This window comes from Thalassophryne amazonica, chromosome 8 (genome assembly GCF_902500255.1).
Source record: "Thalassophryne amazonica chromosome 8, fThaAma1.1, whole genome shotgun sequence".
NCBI classification, from domain to species: Eukaryota; Metazoa; Chordata; class Actinopteri; order Batrachoidiformes; family Batrachoididae; genus Thalassophryne; species Thalassophryne amazonica.
This window is the reverse complement of record NC_047110.1, coordinates 46,708,483-46,734,193: the sequence shown is the minus strand read 5'-3', so window position 1 is coordinate 46,734,193 and position 25,711 is coordinate 46,708,483. Positions and strand designations below refer to the sequence as shown.

At 41.2% G+C, this 25,711-nt stretch overlaps 1 protein-coding gene across 2 annotated transcripts in view; it reads left to right on the top strand.

Annotated features, from left to right (window-relative positions):
* cntn1a (contactin 1a) overlaps positions 1 to 4,634 on the top strand; it is a 106,266-nt gene extending 101,632 nt beyond the window's left edge. For both annotated transcript variants that reach the window (XM_034176099.1, XM_034176098.1), the window contains exon 22: positions 3,819 to 4,634. In XM_034176099.1, the coding sequence (XP_034031990.1) occupies positions 3,819 to 3,895 (77 nt within the window). In that variant the 3' untranslated portion in view covers positions 3,896 to 4,634. The remainder of the gene's footprint in view (positions 1 to 3,818) is intronic.
* The last annotated feature ends 21,077 nt before the right edge of the window (positions 4,635 to 25,711 follow it).

The following is a 25,711-nucleotide window of genomic DNA, read 5'->3' as shown; positions in this document are numbered from 1 at the left end:
TCAAAGTTTTCTGGAGGAAAACCCCCAGGATTTTTTTTCGTGGCTCTCTTTCATCACTGGTTTTGCATTTAAAATTTATTTTCTGTTCCTTCTTCCTGATCTTCTTCTTTGTCTTTCGGCTGTTCCCGTTAGGGGTTGCCACAGCAGATCAATCGTTTCCATCTCACCCTGTCCTCTGTGTCTTCCTCTGTCACACCAACCACCTCCTTCAACACATCCATAAACCTCCTCTTTGGCCTCCCTGTTCTCCTCCTGCCTGGTGGTTCCATCCTCAGCATCCTTCTCCCTATATACCCTGGGTTCCTCCTCTGCACATGTCCAAACCATCTCAATCGCACCTCTCTGACTTTGTCTCCAAACCGTCCCACCTGAGCTGTCCCTCTGATATGTTCATTCCTAATCTTGTCCATTCTTGTTACTCCCAAAGAGAATCTCAACATCTTCAGCTCTGCCACCTCCAGCTCTGCCTCCTGTCTTCTTCCTGATAGTGATGGGAATTTGCCATGAAAGTACATTTATAAAAATCTGCACAGTACTAATTTGGAGGAATGAGTCTTTTGTTTATTAGACCCCATTCCTACCAGGCTGCTCAAGGAAGCCCTACCATTATTTAATGCTTCGATCTTAAATATGATCAATCTATCTTTGTTAGTTGGCTATGTACCACAGGCTTTTAAGGTGGCAGTAATTAAACCATTACTTAAAAAGCCATCACTTGACCCAGCTATCTTAGCTAATTATAGGCCAATCTCCAACCTTCCTTTTCTCTCAAAAATTCTTGAAAGGGTAGTTGTAAAACAGCTAACTGATCATCTGCAGAGGAATGGTCTATTTGAAGAGTTTCAGTCAGGTTTTAGAATTCATCATAGTACAGAAACAGCATTAGTGAAGGTTACAAATGATCTTCTTATGGCCTCGGACAGTGGACTCATCTCTGTGCTTGTTCTGTTAGACCTCAGTGCTGCTTTTGATACTGTTGACCATAAAATTTTATTACAGAGATTAGAGCATGCCATAGGTATTAAAGGCACTGCGCTGCGGTGGTTTGAATCATATTTGTCTAATAGATTACAATTTGTTGATGTAAATGGGGAATCTTATTCACAGACTAAAGTTAATTATGGAGTTCCACAAGGTTCTGTGCTAGGACCAATTTTATTCACTTTATACATGCTTCCCTTAGGCAGTATTATTAGACGGTATTGCTTAAATTTTCATTGTTACGCAGATGATACCCAGCTTTATCTATCCATGAAGCCAGAGGACACACACCAATTAGCTAAACTGCAGGATTGTCTTACAGACATAAAGACATGGATGACCTCTAATTTCCTGCTTTTAAACTCAGATAAAACTGAAGTTATTGTACTTGGCCCCACAAATCTTAGAAACATGGTGTCTAACCAGATCCTTACTCTGGATGGCATTACCCTGACCTCTAGTAATACTGTGAGAAATCTTGGAGTCATTTTTGATCAGGATATGTCATTCAAAGCGCATATTAAACAAATATGTAGGACTGCTTTTTTGCATTTACGCAATATCTCTAAAATCAGAAAGGTCTTGTCTCAGAGTGATGCTGAAAAACTAATTCATGCATTTATTTCCTCTAGGCTGGACTATTGTAATTCATTATTATCAGGTTGTCCTAAAAGTTCCCTAAAAAGCCTTCAGTTAATTCAAAATGCTGCAGCTAGAGTACTGACGGGGACTAGAAGGAGAGAGCATATCTCACCCATATTGGCCTCTCTTCATTGGCTTCCTGTTAATTCTAGAATAGAATTTAAAATTCTTCTTCTTACTTATAAGGTTTTGAATAATCAGGTCCCATCTTATCTTAGGGACCTCATAGTACCATATCACCCCAATAGAGCGCTTCGCTCTCAGACTGCAGGCTTACTTGTAGTTCCTAGGGTTTGTAAGAGTAGAATGGGAGGCAGAGCCTTCAGCTTTCAGGCTCCTCTCCTGTGGAACCAGCTCCCAATTCAGATCAGGGAGACAGACACCCTCTCTACTTTTAAGATTAGGCTTAAAGCTTTCCTTTTTGCTAAAGCTTATAGTTAGGGCTGGATCAGGTGACCCTGAACCATCCCTTAGTTATGCTGCTATAGACATAGACTGCTGGGGGGTTCCCATGATGCACTGTTTCTTTCTCTTTTTGCTCTGTATGCACCACTCTGCATTTAATCATTAGTGATTGATCTCTGCTCCCCTCCACAGCATGTCTTTTTCCTGGTTCTCTCCCTCAGCCCCAACCAGTCCCAGCAGAAGACTGCCCCTCCCTGAGCCTGGTTCTGCTGGAGGTTTCTTCCTGTTAAAGGGAGTTTTTCCTTCCCACTGTAGCCAAGTGCTTGCTCACAGGGGGTCGTTTTGACCGTTGGGGTTTACATAATTATTGTATGGCCTTGCCTTACAATATAAAGCGCCTTGGGGCAACTGTTTGTTGTGATTTGGCGCTATATAAAAAAATTGATTGATTGATTGATTGATTGATTGTCCCTGGTGATATCTTTGAGCACTGAAATCAAATGTAGCAACTAAGAAATACCACTTTATATATGTTCAGATATTCACAAGTGTAAAGACGTCCTAAACATATTTTACATGTGTTGTATTAAAACCAGTGATGTACACATTCCTGGTCTGTCTTTGGCTTGTGGGATTATGTAAGGTTCAACGTTAGCAGTGGTTTCTCATTTGCCAGTGCTTGTGGATTCCGATGTGCCTGAGCAGAGCTGTCATTTCAGCTTTCACAGCGTAGATTGGAGGGCTGATGGGAAACTTTACAGTCCATGACTAAATCCTTGATAGCCTCAATCCCCTCTCTGGCTGATGGACAAACACGAAGGCTGACTGGGTAAAGAAGGTCTTAAGATTCTGTAATTGATCTTGATGAGTTGACCCATCCTGTGGTGTTTCTTATCCCTTATCGTTCAGGCCAGACCTTCCTGACAACTTGATTTCACAGACTCAGGAATTTAAGCCACTGGGGATTTAATATGCAGGGCATTGACAAATGGAGGAGCTCTGGAGGTGATCCTTACACAGCTGGGATGTAACATCAGACTTCACACTCCAAATACAGGATTTACTTTGATGGATGAGACAGAATTCCAGGGAGCTTAGATTTTGTTTTATTTTCTGCTGGACTGCTGCAGTATTAACATTCATTCATTAACATTAAGTAATCTAATAATGAGTTAATTATTAATTAATACTAAATCATGATCACTAAGAGGATGTCAGAGAAAGGACAAAAAGTACACAGAAAAGAAACACAAAGGTAAAGGAGAAAACAGAACGTGCGCACATCAAAAGTATGCCGGAGAAAGACCTGTACATTGCTCCAAGCACCAAGGGGAAAATCAACACAGAAACCACAGGAGTGCTCTGTGGATGAAACAAACTCCTAGAACATAGGTTCAGTGTCATGGAAGAAATAACATCATGGGGAAGATGAAAATGAATACCTAAATCATAAAAAGCCGTGTAATAGCACACACACACGCACGTACTTGCTACCTGTGACAGTGTGAGAGCTACTAGTCTTCTTATGTAATAGTTTTCAAAAACCTGCATTTGATTATGTTGTGTCTTATTTGTTTTATTTCCCTATCACTGATAGCTACTCGATTATTGTTCTTGTTTTTATTTAATTAATTTTTTCATTATGCCCCCATCTTTGTGTTTTTCCCAACTGTACTTTTTGTCATTTGGTCTTTTTTTTCTATGCCATACTGTATTGTTTGATGAAAGAGTGTAAGAAATTAATAAAAGCCAAAACAATGTTCATAAATGCGCCTGTCTGTGTGTCTCAGGTGGAGGTGTCGTGTGCACTCAGTCACTCAGCATACTGTCCCTGCTCCTGGTGGCTATGCTCTGCCTGAACCTCTGAATGTAGCGTCATCTTTATCTATCCTTCCCCTGAAGGAAATTCTTTATGGTTCTTGTCTATAAAAACTTGGGACTCTTTCCACAATCTTTTGGTTCTGCCCTGAAACCAGGACATTATATTCCAACTCTCTCCTCTGGAATATGTTTGTGGAAACATGGAAAAGGACAAAGACACCCCTTATTGAGTACCTACAAAAGCCTGTTTGAGGAGTGTCAGAGGAGTTCTGTCAACTTTTAAAAATATGCCTTATATAAACAATTGCACTTATCTTTCACACTAATGGATCATGACTGCACATGTATGCTTTGGAGTGTGAAGCCGACCTTTCTGATGGAGACTCAGTAATGAAGGTTTTATTTGATCTGTACAATTTTGGATAATATAACCTACATTCCATAGTATGAGCTACATAATATGTGTGAAGGATAAGTGTATGAGGTTGTAAAATTGTCTTAATGTCTTTCTTTACTTGCAAGTTTGTGGCATTCTGTGTTTTCTTTGTGAGATGAAGCACACCCATTGTTACAGGGATACAGTCAAAGCAAATGGCCCCTCTCATTAGATGCCCGACAGAATCAAGTGACTTTTGTGATAGTAAAATTATATTATCCAGTTCATATGCATTTGCTATCTAATAATTACAGAAAGCAAATTAGGCTTCCAAACTTGAACAAAATACCAAACTATGCGCATGTACGTAGACATTTTATCTCGAAGAAGCATTTGAATTGTTCCAAAATGACTCAACGATGTTGGGTGTAGGTCCATTTTATACACAAAAGTGAATGTAAAGCAAAGAACAGAAAGATGCTCTGAACTCAGCATTATAAGAACTATGGCGTCAGATTAGTGCCAAAAGCATTCGCACGATAAAACATGCATTCGGGCATATTATATTATTTCACATGTGTATTTCTGCTCTCTCGTTTGAAACTTTTGGCACAATGGGGAGGGAACCAGGCTCGGTACTGGCCCTGCTATGATTGATTGTTTCTGAAGATGTGATTGACAGCCCAATGCCCGAATTCAGCCATGGGTTTCTTCTGAGCTAACGCATAACGTTTTGGTAACGTTATATATTGATTATATTTAGGTTATGGTTATCAGAAACGTTTCTAGAAAGTTTTCCTAATGTTATTACTTCCTTTTATATATTGACATGTCATGTTTATAGTTGAGGGAAATTTGACAAATATATTCATTCTAGTTTCACTGTCTTTCTTACTCCAAATTTCTGTCAGTGACTAGACTATATATATGTTTCGATGAAACATATATTTTGGTGACTTTATGGAACGCTACCAGAATGTTCTGGGAAATAAAAAGAAACTTTCCTTAAAAACTTTCCTTAAAAACTTTCCCAGCACGTTAGGTCTAATGTTCTCAAATTGTTTGTGCTAATGTTAATGTCAAATGCTCTGGGTACCAAAAAGAAACTGTCTTTAAAATTGTTCTTAAAACATTTGTACTAAAGTTGTGATTACATTTGGAAAACGTTCTTACAATGTTTTGGGAACTTTATTTTGTTAGCTGGGTCGGGACTTTTTTTTTTAATTTTACTTTATTGTAAGCAGTTGAAGATGAGTGAGTGAGTGAGCATATATAGGAAGATGTCACTGAACAATAAGCTAAATTTATTATTTGATTATTTTAGATGATAATATAATATAATGAACTTTGTGATAGGATTCAGAGAATGCTATTTGACTATATATATATATATATATATATACACACACACACACAGTGCCGGTGGCTAAGTGGTTAGTGTGCTTGGTTCAAATTTCACCCCTGCCCCATTTCTACATCTAATGTCAAATTGTGTCAAGAAGGGCATCTAGTGTAAAACTTGTGCCAACTCAACATGCAGACCCACCTTGGATCTGCTGTGGTGACCCCTAATGAAAACAAGGAAGCAGTGTAAGGGACTTTACTTTTATATAGTCCACATATATGTGCTACCATTATTGTCAAATGTTCTGGGAACCAAAAAGAAACTTTCCTAAAAAAAAAAATTGCGAGAACTTTACAGCTAACGTTTTGATAACATTTGATAAACATAATTATAACATTTGACAAATATAATGTTTAAAATGTTTTTCTTACCTGGGTTACCTAAAGGAAGTTTTGTCCAGGTGCCGTTGTCTTCTTCATTTCAGCAGACTTTGTGTCTGAAAGGAGTGCTTTTGGCACTAATCTGATGCCATAAACAGCCATTTCAAGCGTAGACCCAAAATTTGCCTGAAACATGATGCTGTGTTTTTTGTTTTTTGTTTTTTTTTTCCTGATTGTCTCGGTGTTGCTTGGTTGTAAAGTTGTGATTGTTGCAGCGCTAAGTTCAGACTGACATAGAATAGAAAGGACTTTTGTTTTGGCTGTATCATGGATCCTCCAGCTGGTGCTTTTAAAGAATGTTGCCATTTTCTTAAATGTAAGCATTTTCATGTACTTTGTTTTACAGTTTCGTATGAGCGTCACTATGAACAACTACGGTGAACAGTAGTGACGCTCATGCCACCAGATAATTGTGCAGCGTCTACTTCTTTGGTGGATATTTCATATTTTCTAATAATACAACTTGCCTAGCTCCTTTAACAGTAAAATTGTATATTTGCTTTTTCATAATCTGGTGTGAGTATAAACAGAAGCAAAGCCATCCATGTCAGTGGTTAGAAAACATCCCAGTCTTATGAGGTTGTTTCCACTAAGTGTGTGTCTTTTCCTTAATAAGAGGCAAACATATATAAGTATTAACAACTGCTTTTTTTGTCCTTGCTTACAATAGTGTTTGTCTGACCCACTACTATTTGGGCATTTGTAAAAGTTTATTTCCATAAAATGGAGGAGAAATGCTGCATTTTGAATTCCTCTGATTCATACTTACGAGGGCTGTCCGTAAAGTATAGGTCCTTTTTATTTTTTTCTAAAACTATATGGATTTCATTCATATGTTTTTACGTCAGACATGCTTGAACCCTCGTGCGCATGCGTGAGTTTTTCCACGCCTGTCGGTGACGTCATTCGCCTGTGAGCACTCCTTGTGGGAGGAGTCGTCCAGCCCCTCGTCGGAATTCCTTTGTCTGAGAAGTTGCTGAGAGACTGGCGCTTTGTTTGATCAAAATTTTTTCTAAACCTGTGAGACACATCGAAGTGGACATGGTTCAAAAAATTAAGCTGGTCTTCAGTGAAAATTTTAACAGCTGATGAGAGATTTTGAGGTGATTCTGTCGCTTTAAGGACTTTTCACGGTGCGAGACGTCACGCAGCGCTCTCAGGCGGCGTCATCAGCCTGTTTCAAGCTTAAAACCTCCACATTTCAGGCTTTATTGATCCAGGACGTCGTGAGAGAACAGAGAAGTTTCAGAAGAAGTCGGTTTCAGCATTTTATCCAGATATTCCACTGTTAAAGGAGATTTTTTTAATGAAAGACGTGCAGGCGGATTGCAGCGTCGGCTCGCAGCCGCCGCGACGCTCCGCCACAGGAAAAACACCTCTGTTGGAAGCCTTGAGGACAAGTTGGAACATCTCCAGCTGATAAACAATTTCTCATATACTCACTCCACTGAAAGCCATCAAAAGCCGCCTGGATTTTACAAATGGTTATCAACACGGAGGTGTTTTTCCTGTGCCGCCACGCCGCGTCGGCTGCGTCCCGACGCGCGGACCCGTCCGCACGTCTTTCATTAAAAAAATCTCCTTTAACAGTGGAATATCCGGATAAAATGCTGAAACCGACTTCTTCTGAAACTTCTCTGTTCTCTCACGACGTCCTGGATCAATAGAGCCTGAAATGTGGAGGTTTTAAGCTTGAAACAGGCTGATGACGCTGCCTGAGAGCGCTGTGCGACGTCTCGCACCGTGAAAAGTCCTTAAAGCGACAGAATCACCTCAAAATCTCTCATCAGCTGTTAAAATTTTCACTGAAGACCAGCTTAATTTTTCGAACCATGTCCACTTCGATGTGTCTCACAGGTTTAGAAAAAATTTTGATCAAACAAAGCGCCAGTCTCTCAGCAACTTCTCAGACAAAGGAATTCCGACGAGGGGCTGGACGACTCCTCCCACAAGGAGTGCTCACAGGCGAATGACGTCACCGACAGGCATGGAAAAACTCACGCATGCGCACGAGGGTGCAAGCATGTCTGACGTAAAAACATATGAATTAAATCCATATAGTTTTTGAAAAAAATAAAAAGGACCTATACTTTACGGACAGCCCTCGTAGTTTGACTGATGCAAGTCATGGTGCTACATCGTGACTATATATAATCATTATCCAACACCAAGTGCTTTTCCTCCAGTTTTATTTCATGCAACAAACCATAAAAAAAAGAGTTGCCAAATGCATGAATGCCTTGAACTTTGACATTTAGGACAAAGAAGCGGCTCTGCCTTCTAACATGCATGACGTTGGAAACAAAACTGCATCACACTTTGCAACACATCACCCCAAAGCAGCGTGTCAGCTATATGTGAAATAAATCTCAGAGTGGCATCTCTTTATGTCAGACACCATAGATGATGACATTCGCTTCTCACCTTCATTAAGCCAGTCATCTCATGTGAACTGCTTTGGAAGAGGAGGTCTTCAGCTGACTAGAGGAATCGCATTCATTAAAGTCCTAAAATACTCCTGCAGTCTCACCGTAGTTGAGATATGATGGCACCACTGGTGACGTGTTTGTTTTCTGCTGAAATTTGGTGCAGCGATGAAACTCGGACATCTCAGTGGCTGGACTGAAAAGGAACAATAAAGATGTAGTTAACTATTACTGTTCTCATCTTTCTTCTGTTATGGAAAACTTTCCTGTCAGCATCATAGATACATATTTGACCTTCATTGTTAAATTTTTAACATTTTGGTCAATGTTGCATCAAAATTTAAATTGGAGACCTGAGACAGCGCATGATAATATGCACATGTCGCAGACATGAATGAGCGAAGCTAGTCAGCATCTCACCATGTCATTTAGGTCCTTCAGACTTTATTTTGAGTAAATGCTTCAGGAGAGCATTAGCATGCCAAAAACCTTTCAGCTTCTGGGGGGGCTGCGCCCACACCCAGACTCCCCGCCTTTTTAAGCATTTTTCTTTATTTGCCTCTCACATGCCTGGAAAAGCTCCTCGCCATCTAACCATGTTCATTAGGTCCTTCAGACTTTTTTCAGTAAAGTTGTTCTTGGGAGCATGAGCAGGACTAAAACCTTTCAGCTTCTGGGGGAGCTCTGCCCCCCCAGACTCCCCACCTTTTTAAGCATTTTTCTTTTTTTTGCTTTTCATCTGACCCCCCAATTACAGCCCTCTTAACCTCCTGCCACTTTAAGCATTTTTTTTAAATGTAGATGTAAATTAATATTCAAAGTTTTCAGCTAGTTGACAGTAGGGCTGTACAATATGGCCAAATTATCGTATCTAAATATTGTCATATAAATTGTCATGTAAATGTCACTTATATACATGCTGTCCATATTCTTGAGCCGCTTAGGTGGGTAGGGAGAGTTCCCATGGGAGAAAAAAGCTTTTCAACCTACCATCCCTGGTTCTCAGACCAGGCACCTAAGTGGCTCTACTAATTAAAGATATTTAGGTGTACCAGTAAACACTAGTAGAGTTCCACTTTAGATTTGGAAGGTATAATAGAAGATATACCTTACTGAATTTTCATATCAGTATGATATACGATATGACTATGATTTGACACAAAGTGCAGCAACAGTGAAAATTAAACATTCTTTAAAAAACAGTAATAATACCACACTCATTTTGCATTCATCACAAGGTTAGGATACTGTGCCCTCCAAAAGTATTGGAACAATTGGAATTTCACACATTTTAATTTGTTTATGCCATTTTAAATACTAGAGATACAAAAAATAAAGCATTAAAATTTTTAAAATTATCTTCCTCAAACTCAAACTGAAAGCAAATCTCTAAAACTTAATAATAGCTGTAAATAATAATCAGCTTTATTGCCAGTTTTCTTTAGATAAGTAAGGGAATGGAAACATGAACATTTCCACGTCACTGAATATGTCTTGGACTTTATTTACATCAATTATGAAGAAATACAAAAGTTTCTTTCACTAAAACATCAAATTAAGGCTTTCATCTCAGATGTACTTTCTGTCAAATTGTAGCTGAACTTTCAGGTCTTCTTTTTAAGAAAATCCTCCTCTACACCACTTCATCAGGAAGTTGGATTTTAGATTTTTAATTAATTTATATCAAGTTGTAGAGATTTGCTTTCAGTTTGAGTTAAAGGAAATACCAAGTGTTCCAATACTTTTGAGGGCAAGTGAGAAACACTGAGGAGCAGCATCTTACATCTCATATATAGTGCAGCAGATAAGAGAATATTTAGAGTGGAATCCTGCAAATGGTGATACAAGCATCAAATTTGGCACAAATAATCCATAGACATGAACTCTTAAAAAAAATTAAACTGATTGGCCACTTGAATTTTCAAGAGGCAGCCAGGTAGGGCTCAATTGAAGAATTACACAGGGGTCAAAATCAGGGGTGGACAACTTTCAGAAAGGGCCAAGCGGGTGCAGGTTTTCTTTGCAGCCACTGACTGCACCAGGTGATTTCACTGATTAATATCATTTTGACCAGATGGAATCAGTTAATCAGTGAAATCACCTGGTGGAGTCAGTGACTGCAAATAAAACCTGCACCCTCTTGGCCCTTTCTGAACAAGTTGCCCACCCCTGGTCTAAATTAAAAGATGTTCCAGTTATATAGAAAACTACACCATGTTATTTGCCTGATCATAAAGATTCCAAAAAAGGTATAGTTTGGACTCTGTGACTGAATGTTATGGCCTTATGAGGTAAAAGCAGGAAGAATGTTTCTGTGAAGGTTCTCAGCTGTCCAGGTGGTTTCTATAGTAGAGAAGCGTGAATCTTCGACTGGACTGGGTTGCTTGATGGGTACTCAGGTCAAAGCAGTTTCACTCTTTTGTTCATGGTAATGAGTCATTCACATCATCAGGAGAGTCGTCAGGAGAGGCGTCAGTCCCATCGTTAAGGGGCTTTCACAGTGGCATATTCGTACAGCTGCTCATTGCGGCGTTGTGAGTCACTGAAATACGCCCCAAATACGTGCGTGCTCGTTTTTTTCCGTTGTGCATTCCATTAGTAGAGCTGCGTATTGTGGCGTGTGTGGCTATTTTAGTACGCCTGGAGTGCGCGCGTACCTCGAGTGTTCATTCCGTTCGTATAGCTGCGTGTTTATGTGTGCACAGCGCGTGTTTCTTTTGCCGCAAAAAAGCCACTTCCCCCTTTTTTTCAGTTCTCTCCAGACAGCTGCGCTTGAAAATCAGTGGGATTTTATCATGAGTGTGTGTGTTCACGTGTGTTCACGTGTGTTCATGTGTGCACACAGTCACGTGTGCCATCTTGCACCAGTTCAGTGCTATTTTCTGCCTCTGTGAAGTGCGCTCTGAGAGAGAGGGAAAGCGCGCGCGATAGAGATCGGTTTTATTTTATTTTAAGCAGTCTCTCTCTCTCTCTCTCTCTCTACTCATTCTCTACTGCATGGTGTGGTGCGATAGTCATTTAACATTATTATTATTATTTTTTTTTATGCAGCGAGTGCGAGTTTATTTTAGAGTCAGCTCTTTTCTCTGATCGATCAGGGCGTTTGATGAGCGCACCGACATGCAGCGAGTGGCGTTTATGAGAGGGAGAGTGCGCGTGCACGAGAGAGCGCTATAAGGAGACTCACTCCTCTGAATAAAACCTCTCTCTCTCTCTCTCTCTCTCTCTCTCTAATCACAGCTGTGACTATTTAAAATCTCTCTCTCTCTCTCAGTGAGAGAGATTTTATTTAGAGGAATCTGAGTGAATTTGAAAGCGCTCTCTTGCCCGCGCGTGCTCTCTCTCTCTCTGTGTGTGTGTGTGTGTGTGTGTGTGAGAGAGAGCGGTTTTATGAAATGATGCGACACTGAAACAGTCCTCGTCCAGTATGATAAAGTGAAGCAACGATCTCACAGTATTTATAGCTCCAGAAGAACAACAGGGAGATGTGAAGTTGCGCACAGTCCGTGTTGCAGCGCGTGGGCGGGCTCACAATAGCGGACAGTAGCATGGCGCTGCGTGGACTCCCGTGGAGGCTCCATGCTATGCTGTACGCTGAAGAAAATTAAACAGGTTTAATTTCTTCCGTCCTACGCGCGTAGCCCTCAAAATACTGCTACGTATTGAGAAAAAACTCCTCGTGAAGTGGGCGTAGAGCTGCTCATTACAGCGTAGACGATACGCTGTAATGAGCAGCTCTACGAATACGCCACTGTGAAAGCCCCTTTAGGAAGGACAGCTGCCCTGTCATTAGGAGGATGCTAACTAGAGTACAATAGGTGCTAATTAGAGCAATTGTTAGTCATTGCCAATAGCAGTCTGCCTCTCAGTAGGAGGGGTCTGGTTAGGTTTAAAACTCCAGCTTTTGCTGGCTTCTGTTCTTCTGTACAAGAGTCAAGACAGAAGTCAGACTACCAAAGCAAGAAATTTAGCTGAGGAAGCTTCTGCGATTAGAAGCGAAACGTCCTCGCGTCAAGAAACCCAGTCCAGCCGAAGATAAGCTTCTCTATTAAGCAGGAAGAATGGTGACAAAGGTCAGTTTCAGTTTCTACAGGGGTAAAAAGTTAAAATTATGCCATTAATTTTGCTCCAGCTGTATTTGTGCTGAATTTGATGCTTGTATCACCATTTGAAGGATTGTTTCAGTTATCTGCTGCAATAATAAGCCAACAACAATAAGCCACCCGAATTAAAGGTGAAATGGTGCTTTTAACAACCTGGAACACATTTCTGACATAAAATACGGTTGTTTACTCACCAGTATAAGTTTGGTGTGATTAGAAATCCATAGTTCAAACAACGTGTTAAGTTCAAATCTGGAGCAAACATTTTTCTTCTCCTACTAAGGTGGATTACAACTTTTTGTGGTACACAGCACAAACTACTGGACAGGAGGAACCTTGCAGTCAGTGTGACTCACTGATTTGAAAATGCAGCTCTTATAACCAGACGTGTGGTGCTGTGACCAGTGGTGGGCACAGATAACCAAAAAATGAACTTCGATAATAGATAATCAGATAACTGAAAAGTTATCTTTGATAAAGATAAACAGATGAACCACCCAAAAATGTATCGGAAGTTACAGATAACCGATAAATTCCAGTATTGTCTCTAGTACATTTGCAACTGCTAACAAGCTGAATTTGAGTTTAAACACCACGATCGCTTTTAGAAGCATAAAAAGTGACAAAAGACCCAAACAATGAGTCAGCGCTTCTATGTTTGAACATGCTGCCCCCTTCTGGAAGCTACACAGCTACAGCACTGAAACACCCTGAGAACAGTCACAAAGCCAACTCTCTACCAATCACAATGCTCCGGTCAGGCGGAGGTCTTGAAAAATAAAGGCATCCTGACTTATGGTTTTGTGTGAATACTGATAGAATAACTCCATTAATATCAATTCTGTCATTTGTACAAAGTTAAAATATAACATATATCTTTTAATGTTGAATAATGCACTAATTCTGAGGTTTTGTAACAAACACAGACAGATCGCAAAGGATTCTGGGTAAAAGTGCCTCTGCTAAACACTGATTGGTTCAGTCATTCATTATGTAAACCAACACGTTAATGTGACGTGTGTCGTGTGTTGGTGTTTACAGATAAATGTGCTTTTGTAAAATATTCCATTTGTAAAAACAGGCATTTTTATGGAGCCCTGGAAGTGTCATCGCAAAATGTTTTGCATGTGGAGAGAATGTGCGCATGTTTTATTAGTGCTGTGCGCACATCATAAAACGTGCGCACGGCATTTGATGTTGTAAAACGTGCACTCAATATTGTCTTGACACATAAATGTTGGCTTTACACTGTGCGAGTTTTGGCCCTTTTTCAGATGATTTTTCATTCGTGTGAAAAATTTTTGGACCGAGTTTCAGGTTAATTGCGCGTCCTGAAACGTGTAGTGTACATGGAGTAACAAGCTGCGTTTAACATCTCACGACCACCTCCTGATTGCCAATCGTATGGTCGAATGAAAATCAAACCTGTTTGATATTATTCTGGTCTGGCTGCTGAAGAGCTACAAGCATCCAACCGCTCGCACTGTGCATGTGCATACACCACAGAGCTGTCTTGTAATGTTTTTTGCTGTTGTTGTTGTTTTGTTTTTAAACTTAATTTGTAAAAAAAAAAGAAAGAAAGAAAAAAAAAAGCCATTTGCAAAGCCAAAAAGTTGATTTGACAACCATTTGATATAACCGGGGTCAAAATAAATAGAACACTGCCATCTACTGCTGCCCAGACGCTTACTTGTAGTACTTAGGGCGAATACTGCCATGAACACTACTGGCCAGTAGATGGCAGTACAGGCCTTGAAAACTTGCCAAAACAAAATTCCAGATAATCCGTGTCTGCTACATTGATTTAAGATGTGTGGAATTTAACAAACGCAAATACAATAACATCTATAAACCCAGAGAATATATTCACAAGAGTTTTAGGCACTAGAGTTTAATGCTGCTGTCCGTGGAGCCTGAACAGAGTGTCTGAAATGCATTTGTCCTGTCGTGAACGTACTGAGATTACCCATAATGCACTGCTGGGCACAGCATGTGCTCACAAAACCTTAAAAATTAGCACATTATTTTAAAACTAAAATATATATCTGATGTTTTCACTTTATAAAACTTCAGACAATTTTAAATAACTTGTCCAAAATTAGTTTGGTTAAAATTTGAACCATAAGTTAAAAAATGTATGCCTCTGGATGACTTGGGTGATATTGCCAGCATATCAGTATTGTGTTAAATGATTTTTTTTGGTTTGTTTGTTTTGTGACCAGTTCGTCTTTGCCTGCAGATGGCAAAATGGTTTCTCCTGAAACCAGCTTGCTTCTGTTTGCAGAGGGTAGAACTATACATCTCTTAGGAAACTTTCAACAGGTAGGTCTCAACTGATTTGAAATTTTAAAAATGTTTACTGCTGTTCAGCTTGGTTTACTACGTTATCAGTCTAAAAGTTATCGGACGACAATTCATCGGGGGATAATTAGTCCGATAATGGTTTTTAAAGTTATCTAAAAAGATAATCTGAAAATGAAAACATTATCTTCGATAATTATCTGTTATCGGATTATCGGAAGTGTGCCCACCACTGGCCGTGACATGTCAATCATCTGTGTCCAGTCAGATTTCAGGAGAGTCCAGTGAAACCCCAGCCTCCGCTCTAGCTCCACCCATGCCAGGAACTGTTTGACATTTGAAAATTTCCTGTTTCACTGTGACTGATAAATTGGCATCCTTTTTGAGTCTGAGCTTGCCACTGAGTTCCTGTTCCTGAGTTCCCTTCAATCCAGAAAGTGTCGATCCAGGAAGTGTTTGACATTTGAATATTTCCTGTTTTACTGTGGATTTGAAAATTGGCACTACCTGTTTAGGACGCCCTCTTCCACTGAGTGAGCTTTGTGCCGCTGTGCGATGCTTCGCTTATATAATTTATTCTTTAATAAAGATGTTATACTCACAATAACTGGAAAAACATAAAACCTAGATTATTTGTAGCATTTCTGGTCCATCAATAAAAGAGAACTTGGTAATTGGCGTGGGAGGCCAAGGCAAAGCAAGTGTGGGCCAAAGGTGGCCTAAGGGCCCCAAATTGGACAGTCCTGGAACATTTATTCAAAAACTGAGGCATTTATATGAACCCAAAACAACAAAATTCACCCATTATTGAAATTTCAGTTCGTACTGACCATTGACAGTAAATTTTGGGTTTAAATTACTTCGAAACCCCAAGTTTCCTTTTCATTTAATTGACATATTTTCATCAGGAACACATGTTTTGACTCCAGCCAAATGACATCTTGTTGTTTTTCAGTAATAGATGAGCAATTCTGTGTATTGATTTTCAAATGTACAGGACATAAAAATAATAGAATGTTGTGAAAATAAATTAAACAATATTAAAAAAAATCACAGTGATGAGTGACCTTTAAATCATACACTGAAAACAACACGGGGGTGACCAAGAACCTGATGGTCACTCTGTCAGAGCTCCAGCATTCCTCTGTGGAGAGAGGAGAACCTTCCAGAAGGACAACCATCTCTGGAGCAATCCACCAATCAGGCCTGTATGGTAGAGTGGCCAGACTGAAGCCACTCCTGAGTAAAAGGCACATGGCAGTCCACCTGGAGTTTGCCAAAAGGCACCTGAAGGATTCTCGGACCATGAGAAACAAAATTCTCTGGTCTGATGAGAAAAAGATTAGACTCTTTGGTGCGAATGGCAGGTGTCATGTTTGGAGGAAACCAGGCACCATCCCTACAGTGAAGCATGGTGGTGGCACCATCATGTTGTGGGGATGTTTTTCAGTGGCAGGAACTGGGAGGCTAGTCAGGATTGAGCTAACGATGAATGCAGCAATGTACAGAGACATCCTAGATGAAAACCTGCTCCAGAGCGCTGTTGACCTCAGACTGGGGTGACAGTTCATCTTTCAACAGGACAATGACCCTATACACACAGCCAAGATATCAAAGGAGTGGCTACAGGACAACTCTGTGAATGTCCTTGAGTGGCCCAGCCAGAGACAAGACCTGAATCTGAATGAACATCTCTGGAGAGATCTAAAAATGGTTGTGCACTGACGCTCCCCATCCAACCAGATGGAGCTTGAGAGGTGCTGCAAAAAGGAATGGACAAAACTACGCAAAGATAGGTGCACCAAGCTTGTGGCATCATATTCAAGAAGACTTGAGGCTGTAATTGCTGCCAAAGGTGCATCAACAAAATATTGAGCAGCGATGTCCAAAGTGGAAACTGAGGCACGGTGAATCACGGGGCACAGTGAATCAGTAGCTATATCTGCAAAACTACATGTATATTTGTAGCAGTTATGCCATATTTTTATGCATAAAGACATCCCCGTTATAAATTAGTGTTTTGTTTTTGGATACATTAAAGGTAAACTAAGTGGCAAGTGAAGTAAGTTTTTTCCTATCAAAAGTAAATTTTGTGGATGTCAGTGCCTTTGTATTTATTTCTCACAACAGAGGAACGGTGACCCAAAAAATTATTAGGTAGAAGACTACCCTGTCCAACTGATGACCATGTGTTATGTCTTCTCCAGACTATCAGCTATTTGATAACATGACTCATGTGTGTCACATGCACCCGGGGCACAGTGACTCAGTCTAGAAAGTGATTTACTAAGCCCCAGTATTAAGTGGATGACAAATATTACTTGTTGAAGCTTATACATTCAGTTTTCCATGAATTATTTCTATAATTTGTGTATATTAACAACTGTTTTCACATTTGAACAGAAATTGACAGTTGTATTTACAATAGTTTCTAAAGGACTTATATCACTATATAAGACACTCACACATTACATAGCTGGTTTGCTGGATTATAGTTTGTTAGACAAGCTTGAACCCTCGTGCACATGCGTGAGTTTTTCCACGCCTGTCGGTTGCGTCATTCGCCTGTGAGCAGGCTTTGAGTGAGGAGTGGTCCAGCCCCCTCGTCGGATTTTCATTGTCAGGAAATGGCGGAATGATTTGGGCTTTTTTTTTCCATCAGAATTTTTTCAGAAACTGTTAGAGACTGGCAGCTGGAAACCATTAGAAAAATTTATCTGGCTTTCGGTGAAAATGTTACGGGTTTGGTAGAGAATAAGGAGTGTTACTGACGCTTTAAGGACGGCCCCCAGCGGCTGTGGGGCGCACCGCGCTCTGAAGCCGCCATCGACAGGCTGAACAACCATTTAATTTCTAAACGGATGGCTGTCTGGATCCGTGACCATTGTGTGCCATTTCTCTGGTTATCACAAGAGCTGGACATCAACCATTTTCCGGTCATGGAAAGCTGAGCGAAGGGTTCACGCGTCACGATGGATTCGCTACTGGAGCGAGACAAAACCACCTCTGTTTTGGTCTCACAGGACGGCTTTGAGATGGTGTTCAGACAGCTGTCGGTGGTTTTTCCATCGAGTGATTATCCGAGAAATTGTGGATGTGCCTGGACATGCCAGAACATGTCCCGTGAGGCTTCATCACGGCGTTGCTGTGCGCCATGCGGCACCGCCACGACGCACGAAGCCTCCGCTCGTCTGACTAGCACAGGAATTGTGAAAAGATGTGGACATCAGCACTTTTTCAGCACATTGAGACAGACGTGTGGAGGAATTCTGCACGTCGCGGCGGTGCCGCATATCTTTATAATCATGTGTTTTTTCCTTATATTGTAAATTGATTCACTGTGCCCCTGACACTGATTCACTGTGCCCCGTGAATTAGTGTCTGGGGCACAGTGAATCAATAATTTTCAAACACTTGGGGAGACATAAATAACACAGCCTTATAAACAATAACTTGCTGTATTAAATCCACAATAGAATGACTTAAACCTATGCATAATCTGTTTATGCTGCCACATAAACAACATTTCTGATCCACTGTGCCCTGACTTCCCCTATTCCAGAAAGGGCTTAGAGGGTGCAGATTTGCTTTGCAGCCACTCACTCCAGCTGGTGGCTGCAAAGAAAACATGCACCCCCTCAACCCTTTCTGGAATACTTTGGATGCCACTGGTATTGAGCAAAGGGTGTGAATATTTATGTACATGTGATTTCTTAGGTTTTTATTTTTAAGAAATTTGCAAAAAATAAAAAATAAAATCATGTTGTCATTATGGGGTATTGTGAGTAGAATTTTGAGAGAAAAAAAAATGAATTTACTTAATTTTGAAATAAAGCTGTAACATAAAAAAATGTGGAAAAAGTGAAGAGCTGTGAATACTTTCCGGATGCACTGTATATCACTTGTGTTATGGAACAGACATCTTCAGAAAGGCCCTATATACACTGCAATGACATATCAGTGTTACTTTTAGTCTGCTTTTAGAATGTTTTGACAACTTTTTCACATGTAAATGCATTATGTATTTGGTCATGGTAACAATACACAATGTGAAAAAAAATGTGATTAGGTTGTTTAAATGTTTTCATTTAACAGTTTACAGGAATGTAAAAAGGGTCAATCCATGGGGTTTTATCAGGTGACTTGTGTCCCCTAATTGTTCATGCTGTTCACGTGCAGAGACCACCAGCTGAACAAACCTGATAGTTACCTGCCCCAACACAGGTGCCCATAATGGTAAATGAACCTGGGCCTCCCATTTCACAGTATAAGTCCTATGCTCGCTTGACCACCTGCTCCGGGTTTACTTATGTGTTCGACATACGAGGTCTGTTAGAAAAGTATCCGACCTTATTATTTTTTTCAAAAACCATATGGATTTGAATCACGTGTGATTGCGTCAGCCAAGCTTGAACCCTCGTGTGCATGCGTGAGTTTTTTCATGCCTGTCGGTTGCTTCATTCGCCTGTGAGCAGGCTTTGAGTGAGGTGTGGTCCACCCCTCTCGTCTGTTTTTATTGCGAATAAATGTCTGAACGATTTGGAGCTTTGCTGCATGAGTTTTTTTCTAGAAACTGTAAGAGACCTCCAGGTGGACACCGTTCAAAAAATTAATATGGCTTTCAGGGACGATTTTATGGGGATTAAACAGATTAAGGGGTGTTACTGCCCCTTTAAGGACGACCCACAACTGCTGAGAGCGCAGCGCGCTCCCAGCGCCGATGGACAGGCTGACACCCCGCACAAACAACCAGATCATTTCCAACGTGAAAGCTTTGTTGATCCGGGACCTCGTCTGACTTTCACAAAAAGGCAGAAGATGTGGACATCAGCACTTTTTCCGGCACATTCCACCGTTACAGGAGTTTTTTTTCATGGAAAAAGAAGCCGAGGGACGCGCCACGGAGCCGTTCATTACGCGGGACAAAACCACCTCGGTGTTGGTCTCACAGGACGGCTTAAAAGTGGATTTCAGACGGATTCCGGTTGCTTTCCAGTCGTGTGAATATCCGATTGTGATTGTGCATGAGCTGAACATGCCAGAACATGTCCTGTGAGGCTTCATCATGGCGTTTCTTTTCGCCAGGCAGCTCCGCCGTGACGTACGGAATTCCTCCTCCTTTGTTCCTCTTTCCATGACAAAAACTCCTGTAACAGTGAAATGTGCCGTTCATTTCTAAACTGGACGCTGTCTTGATCCGGTATGTCCTCTGACTAGCACAGGAATTGTGAAAAGACGTGGACATCAGCACTTTTTCCGGCACATTCCACCGTTACAGGAGTGTTTTTTCATTGAAAAAGAAGCCGAGGGACGCACCACCGTGCCGCTCTTGACGCGGCACAAAACCACCTCGGTATTGGTCTCTCAGGACGGCTTTCAGACGGATTCCGGTTGCTTTTCTGTCGTGTGAATATCCGAGAAATTGAGCTTGAGCTGGACAAGCCCCAACATGTCCTGTGAGGCTTCATCGCGGCGTTTCTTTGTGCCGAGCGGCTGCACCACCACGCGCCGAACTCCTCTGCACGTCTGTCTTAATGTGCCGGAAAAAGTGCTGATGTCCACGTCTTTTCACAATTCCTGTGCTAGTCAGAGGACATACCGGATCAAGACAGCGTCCAGTTTAGAAATGAACGGCACATTTTGTTGGATTTATGTATATATGGATATGTCAGTTATCACACATTCTTTTATTATACATTCTTCTAGTCTATATTCCTTATATTATACATTCTTTTATTAATACTTTAGTAATGGAAATAAACTCATTGTATCTGTTAGAAGTCTGTTGCTGACTTCTTGATGACCTCTTGATAAAGTATGTTACAAATGAATGATTACATGAGTTGTTTTTATCCTTGCAGTTAGAGAGAAAAAGGAACTTATGTGATGTCGCAAAGCGAGGTCAGAAGAGTTGATGTCCAAAACAACTTATCAAACCATTAAAAATATAATAAAATATAAAATAAATAATAAGGAATGAAAATGTTTGTATATGATCATATGAATTGCTTTTGTGCAAAAGAATTGTAAAGATTGAATATGATTCCAAAAGAAAGTATGCTGTATTGCAAATTGTGTTACTAGCTGTGTTGCCAAATGATGTTTCTACTGCACGCATGTGGTTTCAACCACAGGAAAGAACAAAAGGTTAACCGACATGTGCTGACTGAAGATAACACCTGAAGAACGGAGCCCAGGAGAGAAGTCCTGACCGCACCTTCCCCAAACCAGTAGCCTGAGGTCGCAGAAACCAGAAGTCGCAAATCTTGCTCAACTGTAGTTGCAAGACCTGTTTATGATTGCTCAACTGCTTATGCCACGTATGCTGACAACCGCACCTGTATGACGTCCTAATAAAAAGAGCGAGAGTGCAGCCAGAGTTTAGTGCAGTTTGGAGATTGTTAGAATAGTTTGTCTCTGTGCTGCACTCCTCGCGAGCATTTACAATTGAATTCTACTCTCTGACTCTTATTTGACTGTTGTGTCTTTCTCTGTTACAGTTTTATGATGTTTAGGTGGTTTTAAACCTAACATTACTTTGGTCCTTCGAGCCGGAGGTCAACATACCTGAAGGGTTCCAGCGGACGAGACTGACACCAGGAAAATCCTTGGCCAAGGTACCGAGACCCTTTGACGGGACTGGCTCGGTCCGCCGGCTGGGATCCGGAAGGTTGAAGACTAATCCGTGAGGGGAAGACAGCGGTTGAGTGAGTAGAATTTTAATTGAAAAACAAACTATAAGTATGTGTGGTGACAGGTAGTCACATAAACGGACAGGACAGTGAATAGTGACAGGAAGTCATGTTAAAACCCTGAGAATTCTAGACAATGTCAGGTAATGTTAAACGCAGTTAAACCCCGTAAGGGTGAACAGAATCCTCTAGTATCGAACTAGTTAAACTCTGTATTAGGAGGCACGGGCTCCTCTGGCGTCTAAATTAATACCGGTGAAAAAGTGTGACAGTGTAATAAAGGTGACTGAATGAGAGTGACGGGTCATTAGATCCTCCTCTATATAAAATTACGGGAAAGTAAACAGCGACCACTGGTCAGAGGCAGAGGCAAGGATTTCCCGCTTCCTTCGGGGAGGAGAAAGGGAACTCACTGGCTGGTGGAAAATTAAATTCGCTGTCCCGTAAGAAGCACATAACCAGTGTTTAGAACACTGTAGGTGTTGAAAACCCACTGGTCTAAATTTTATCTTTATAAAAACAAAAAAGATAAAAATAACGTAAAAATGGGGAAGTCAAACAGTAAGACACAAAGGCAGGCTCCGCGGGACCGTCTAGGTAACAAAGATTGGAAATTTATGGAACAAAAAGATCCTACACATGTCTCATATTTAGACACATGGATTACAAAACATGGATTCGACGGCCAAATAAACAGACCATCATTGTCAAAATTAAGAGAATCTATTAAAAAGAAAAACAAAAATGATGAGTGGAAAATGATGAAGGAGGGATGGAACAAAATTATTGCATGGGAGGAAGCTGCAGATCAAAGACGAGAAGGTGAGAGGAAGAGTAGGGAGAAAGACAGGGAAAAACAAAACAAGACTGAAGGAGGAAATTCAGAAATTTTCTTGCACAAAAAGGAGGACGATGAAACCACCTGTCCACCCATAAGAGTGCAAGTGTATGTTGAAGAAAGACGCGGAGAAAAGGAACAGATAAATGACACCAAATCAGAATCAAAACAAACTGAAAAAATGACTGATTCTACAAAACCAAGTCTGTATCCAGACCTGGAGCAACAAACGGATGACAAACCACCAGCATATCACTCACCGCCGCCCCAGAGACCAGTTACAAGGTCCTTGACACGATCTCGAGAAATTCTGTCCCCTCCCAGTGCTCCTGAAGCATCAGGGTGGGATTGGGTTAAACTAAAGGGCTCAAAATCACCACCCGTATACTCACTTGATGGTACAGAACAGTACCCCATGATACAAGTAGCTAATCCAAATGTGGCGGTGGATCAAAGACCTACACTTTTGGTCTACCGCACTTGGACAATGGACGACATAAAGTCCGCATTAACAGGGGTGGCGGATCCTCAAGAAGATGTTGAACAGTGCTGTCGAGATTTAGAAAACCTCCGTGGTTCATATAATTTAGATGGCACGGAGGTCCAGCAGGTTTATATGGGAGCTTTAAAGAAATACTGGGGGGGTTGTAAAAGGGGATTGGTCACCTGCAAGTGGCGACGGCACAGCTTTACCACATAATAGCGACATACTGACCCAGCGAGTGACAGCGTTACAAAAACGAATCAAAGAAAAATTCAAAAAACAAGCTAATTATGCTGATATTAATCGTACTAAACAAAAAGACGATGAACCTTTTGAAGATTACAAGTTAAGAATGGAAAAGGTTTTCCGTGCAAACAGTGGTCTAGTACCAGAGCAGGAAGAAGGAGTATACGAACAACAACTCAAAAACGCCCTCCATCAAAACAGCAAACAGGGAGTTAAACATTGGATTGAAAAACACATGATAAATTTTCCCACATCCACGTTAGATAACTATGTTGACCATGCTATGCATGCTGATAAGGTCCAAAGTCAGAAGAAAAATACAGGGAAAACACCTGCTGTTTTCCTGGCTGACCTGACCGATGATCCAAACGAGGACCTCTATTATCAAAGAGGATACCCGGATCGTGGTCAACAAGGCCGAGGGAATTTCAAGGGAAGATTTCAGGAAGGACGCCGACACATAGAACAGAGAGGTGGACCTCCACGTTGGAGTCAAAATAGCGACAGATTCAATGACAGGGGAAATCAGAAGAGACAGGACTTTCCACCACCAACAGGGCCGCGACAGTGTTGGATCTGTAATGAGGAAGGACACATCTCTCGGGACTGTCCTCGCAGAGGACAAAACACACATCAGAGTAAATGACTAACCGACCAATCACCAAAATTAGGTCTAGACATGCCTGTTGATCTTGATCTGCAGGAACTCATGTCAGTTGAAAGTGTCCGACCAGAAATAACGCTTTTGGTGAATGGACACTCTGTGTCCTTCTTGTGCGATTCAGGTGCCTGTAAGACAACCTGTAATGTGAAGATTCCTGGTGTCCATCGCGGAAGCGAAATATATTGGGTTCGATCAGCAAATGGGAAAATTACACCAGTCCCACTGTCTGACCCAATATGGCTGCGGGACCCTGAGGGACAATCATGTTACATGCCTATTTTACTGATGCCTGAATGTCCAGTTAATCTGTTGGGCAGAGATGGACTTTGTCAACTGAGACTAGCACTGGTGCCTCAGGGGAATAATATGATTGTGAAGCGAAAAAATGATTTACAACCTACAGATCTTAATGTCCTGACCACTGATGCAACTGATAAGTTTTATTACACATTGGATATTCCAAATGTTGAACCGCAAAACTTTGCTTCTTTACTCCTAAATTGGGGAAGGGACACCCTAACACAGGTCCAGGACGAAATGTCAGCAGAACAACTCCACATAACTATGTGGTACAAAAATACGCCAGGTCCCGACTTGCAATATGAAACCACCTTACGCACTCTTCCTACTCCACGACCGTTGGTGACCTATATCTACAGTGATGGGATCTCCAACGCGGCGTGCGGAGTGGAACAGTTATCGGACGCTGTGATGCATTTGTACAAACAAAGCGGGCCACCACACGTTTCCCTGTTCAAAGATTCTGTTGTCCCTTGGCATTGCTTATCAGCACTAGTGGACATGGGACAAAAAACCACCAATTGGGTGAGGAAAACTAGGGATATTTGGGAAAGCCCTCAGACAGGGTTGACTAGGACTCAAATTTATCTTCCAATCGACGCTCCTGTTGGAGTTCATACTGATGATAGCTCTGATGCATGAAATTTTGTACTAACTCAAGAAGAGCAGTCACTCCTTACGGAAGTACCGCCACATTTGTGGTCTTCAGGGCCAACTGATGTTGGACTAGTCAAGGGAGCACTACCTGTAGTCATCAGGCCAAAGACTGAATACAGACCTTGTATCAGACAATATCCATTAAAACCCGATGCATTGGAAGGCATCAAACCCGTCATAGCAGATCTTATTCAAGCAAAGGTCATTGTGGAGTGTCCTGATTCACCATGCAACACTCCAATTTTTCCGGTGAAAAAGGCAGCTCCTTCCACTGGTTGGAGAATGGTCCAGGACTTGCAGGCTGTTAATAATGCTGTAGTCCAGAGGGCACCTTGTGTACCTGACCCACATACATTGCTGAATTCTCTTCGACCTGATGCTACGTTCTTCACGGTTGTGGACATCAGCAATGCCTTTTTCTCCGTTCCTGTAGACAAGGATAGTCAGTTCTGGTTTGCTTTCACCTTTGCGGGAAAGCGATACACGTTTACTCGCCTACCGCAGGGCTATTGTGAAAGTCCCACAATTTATTCGCAAGTAATGTCTGCCAGCATGGCATCCTTTGTTCCACCAGGAAACAGTCAAATTCTCCTGTATGTTGATGATATTTTGCTGGTCTCACCCGATAAAACAACATGTGTAGGAGACACTCTTGCTCTATTATTCCACCTGGCGAAAGAAGGTCACAAAGTCAGTAAGAATAAATTGCAGTTGTGGAAAAATGAAGTAAAGTATTTGGGTCACAATTTGAGTTGTGAAGGACGAACAATCGTAGCAGACAGGAAAACAGCCATTCTACAGGCCCCCAAACCACTGACTAAACGACAAGTGATGTCCTTTTTGGGCCTGACAAACTATTGCAGAAGTTGGGTGCCTGACTATGCACAAATTGTGCACCCTTTAAACAGATTAATGTACACTGAAGACATTTCAATGAACACAGCTGTTAAATGGACCTCTGAAGCAGAAGACGCATTTTCAAAAATAAAA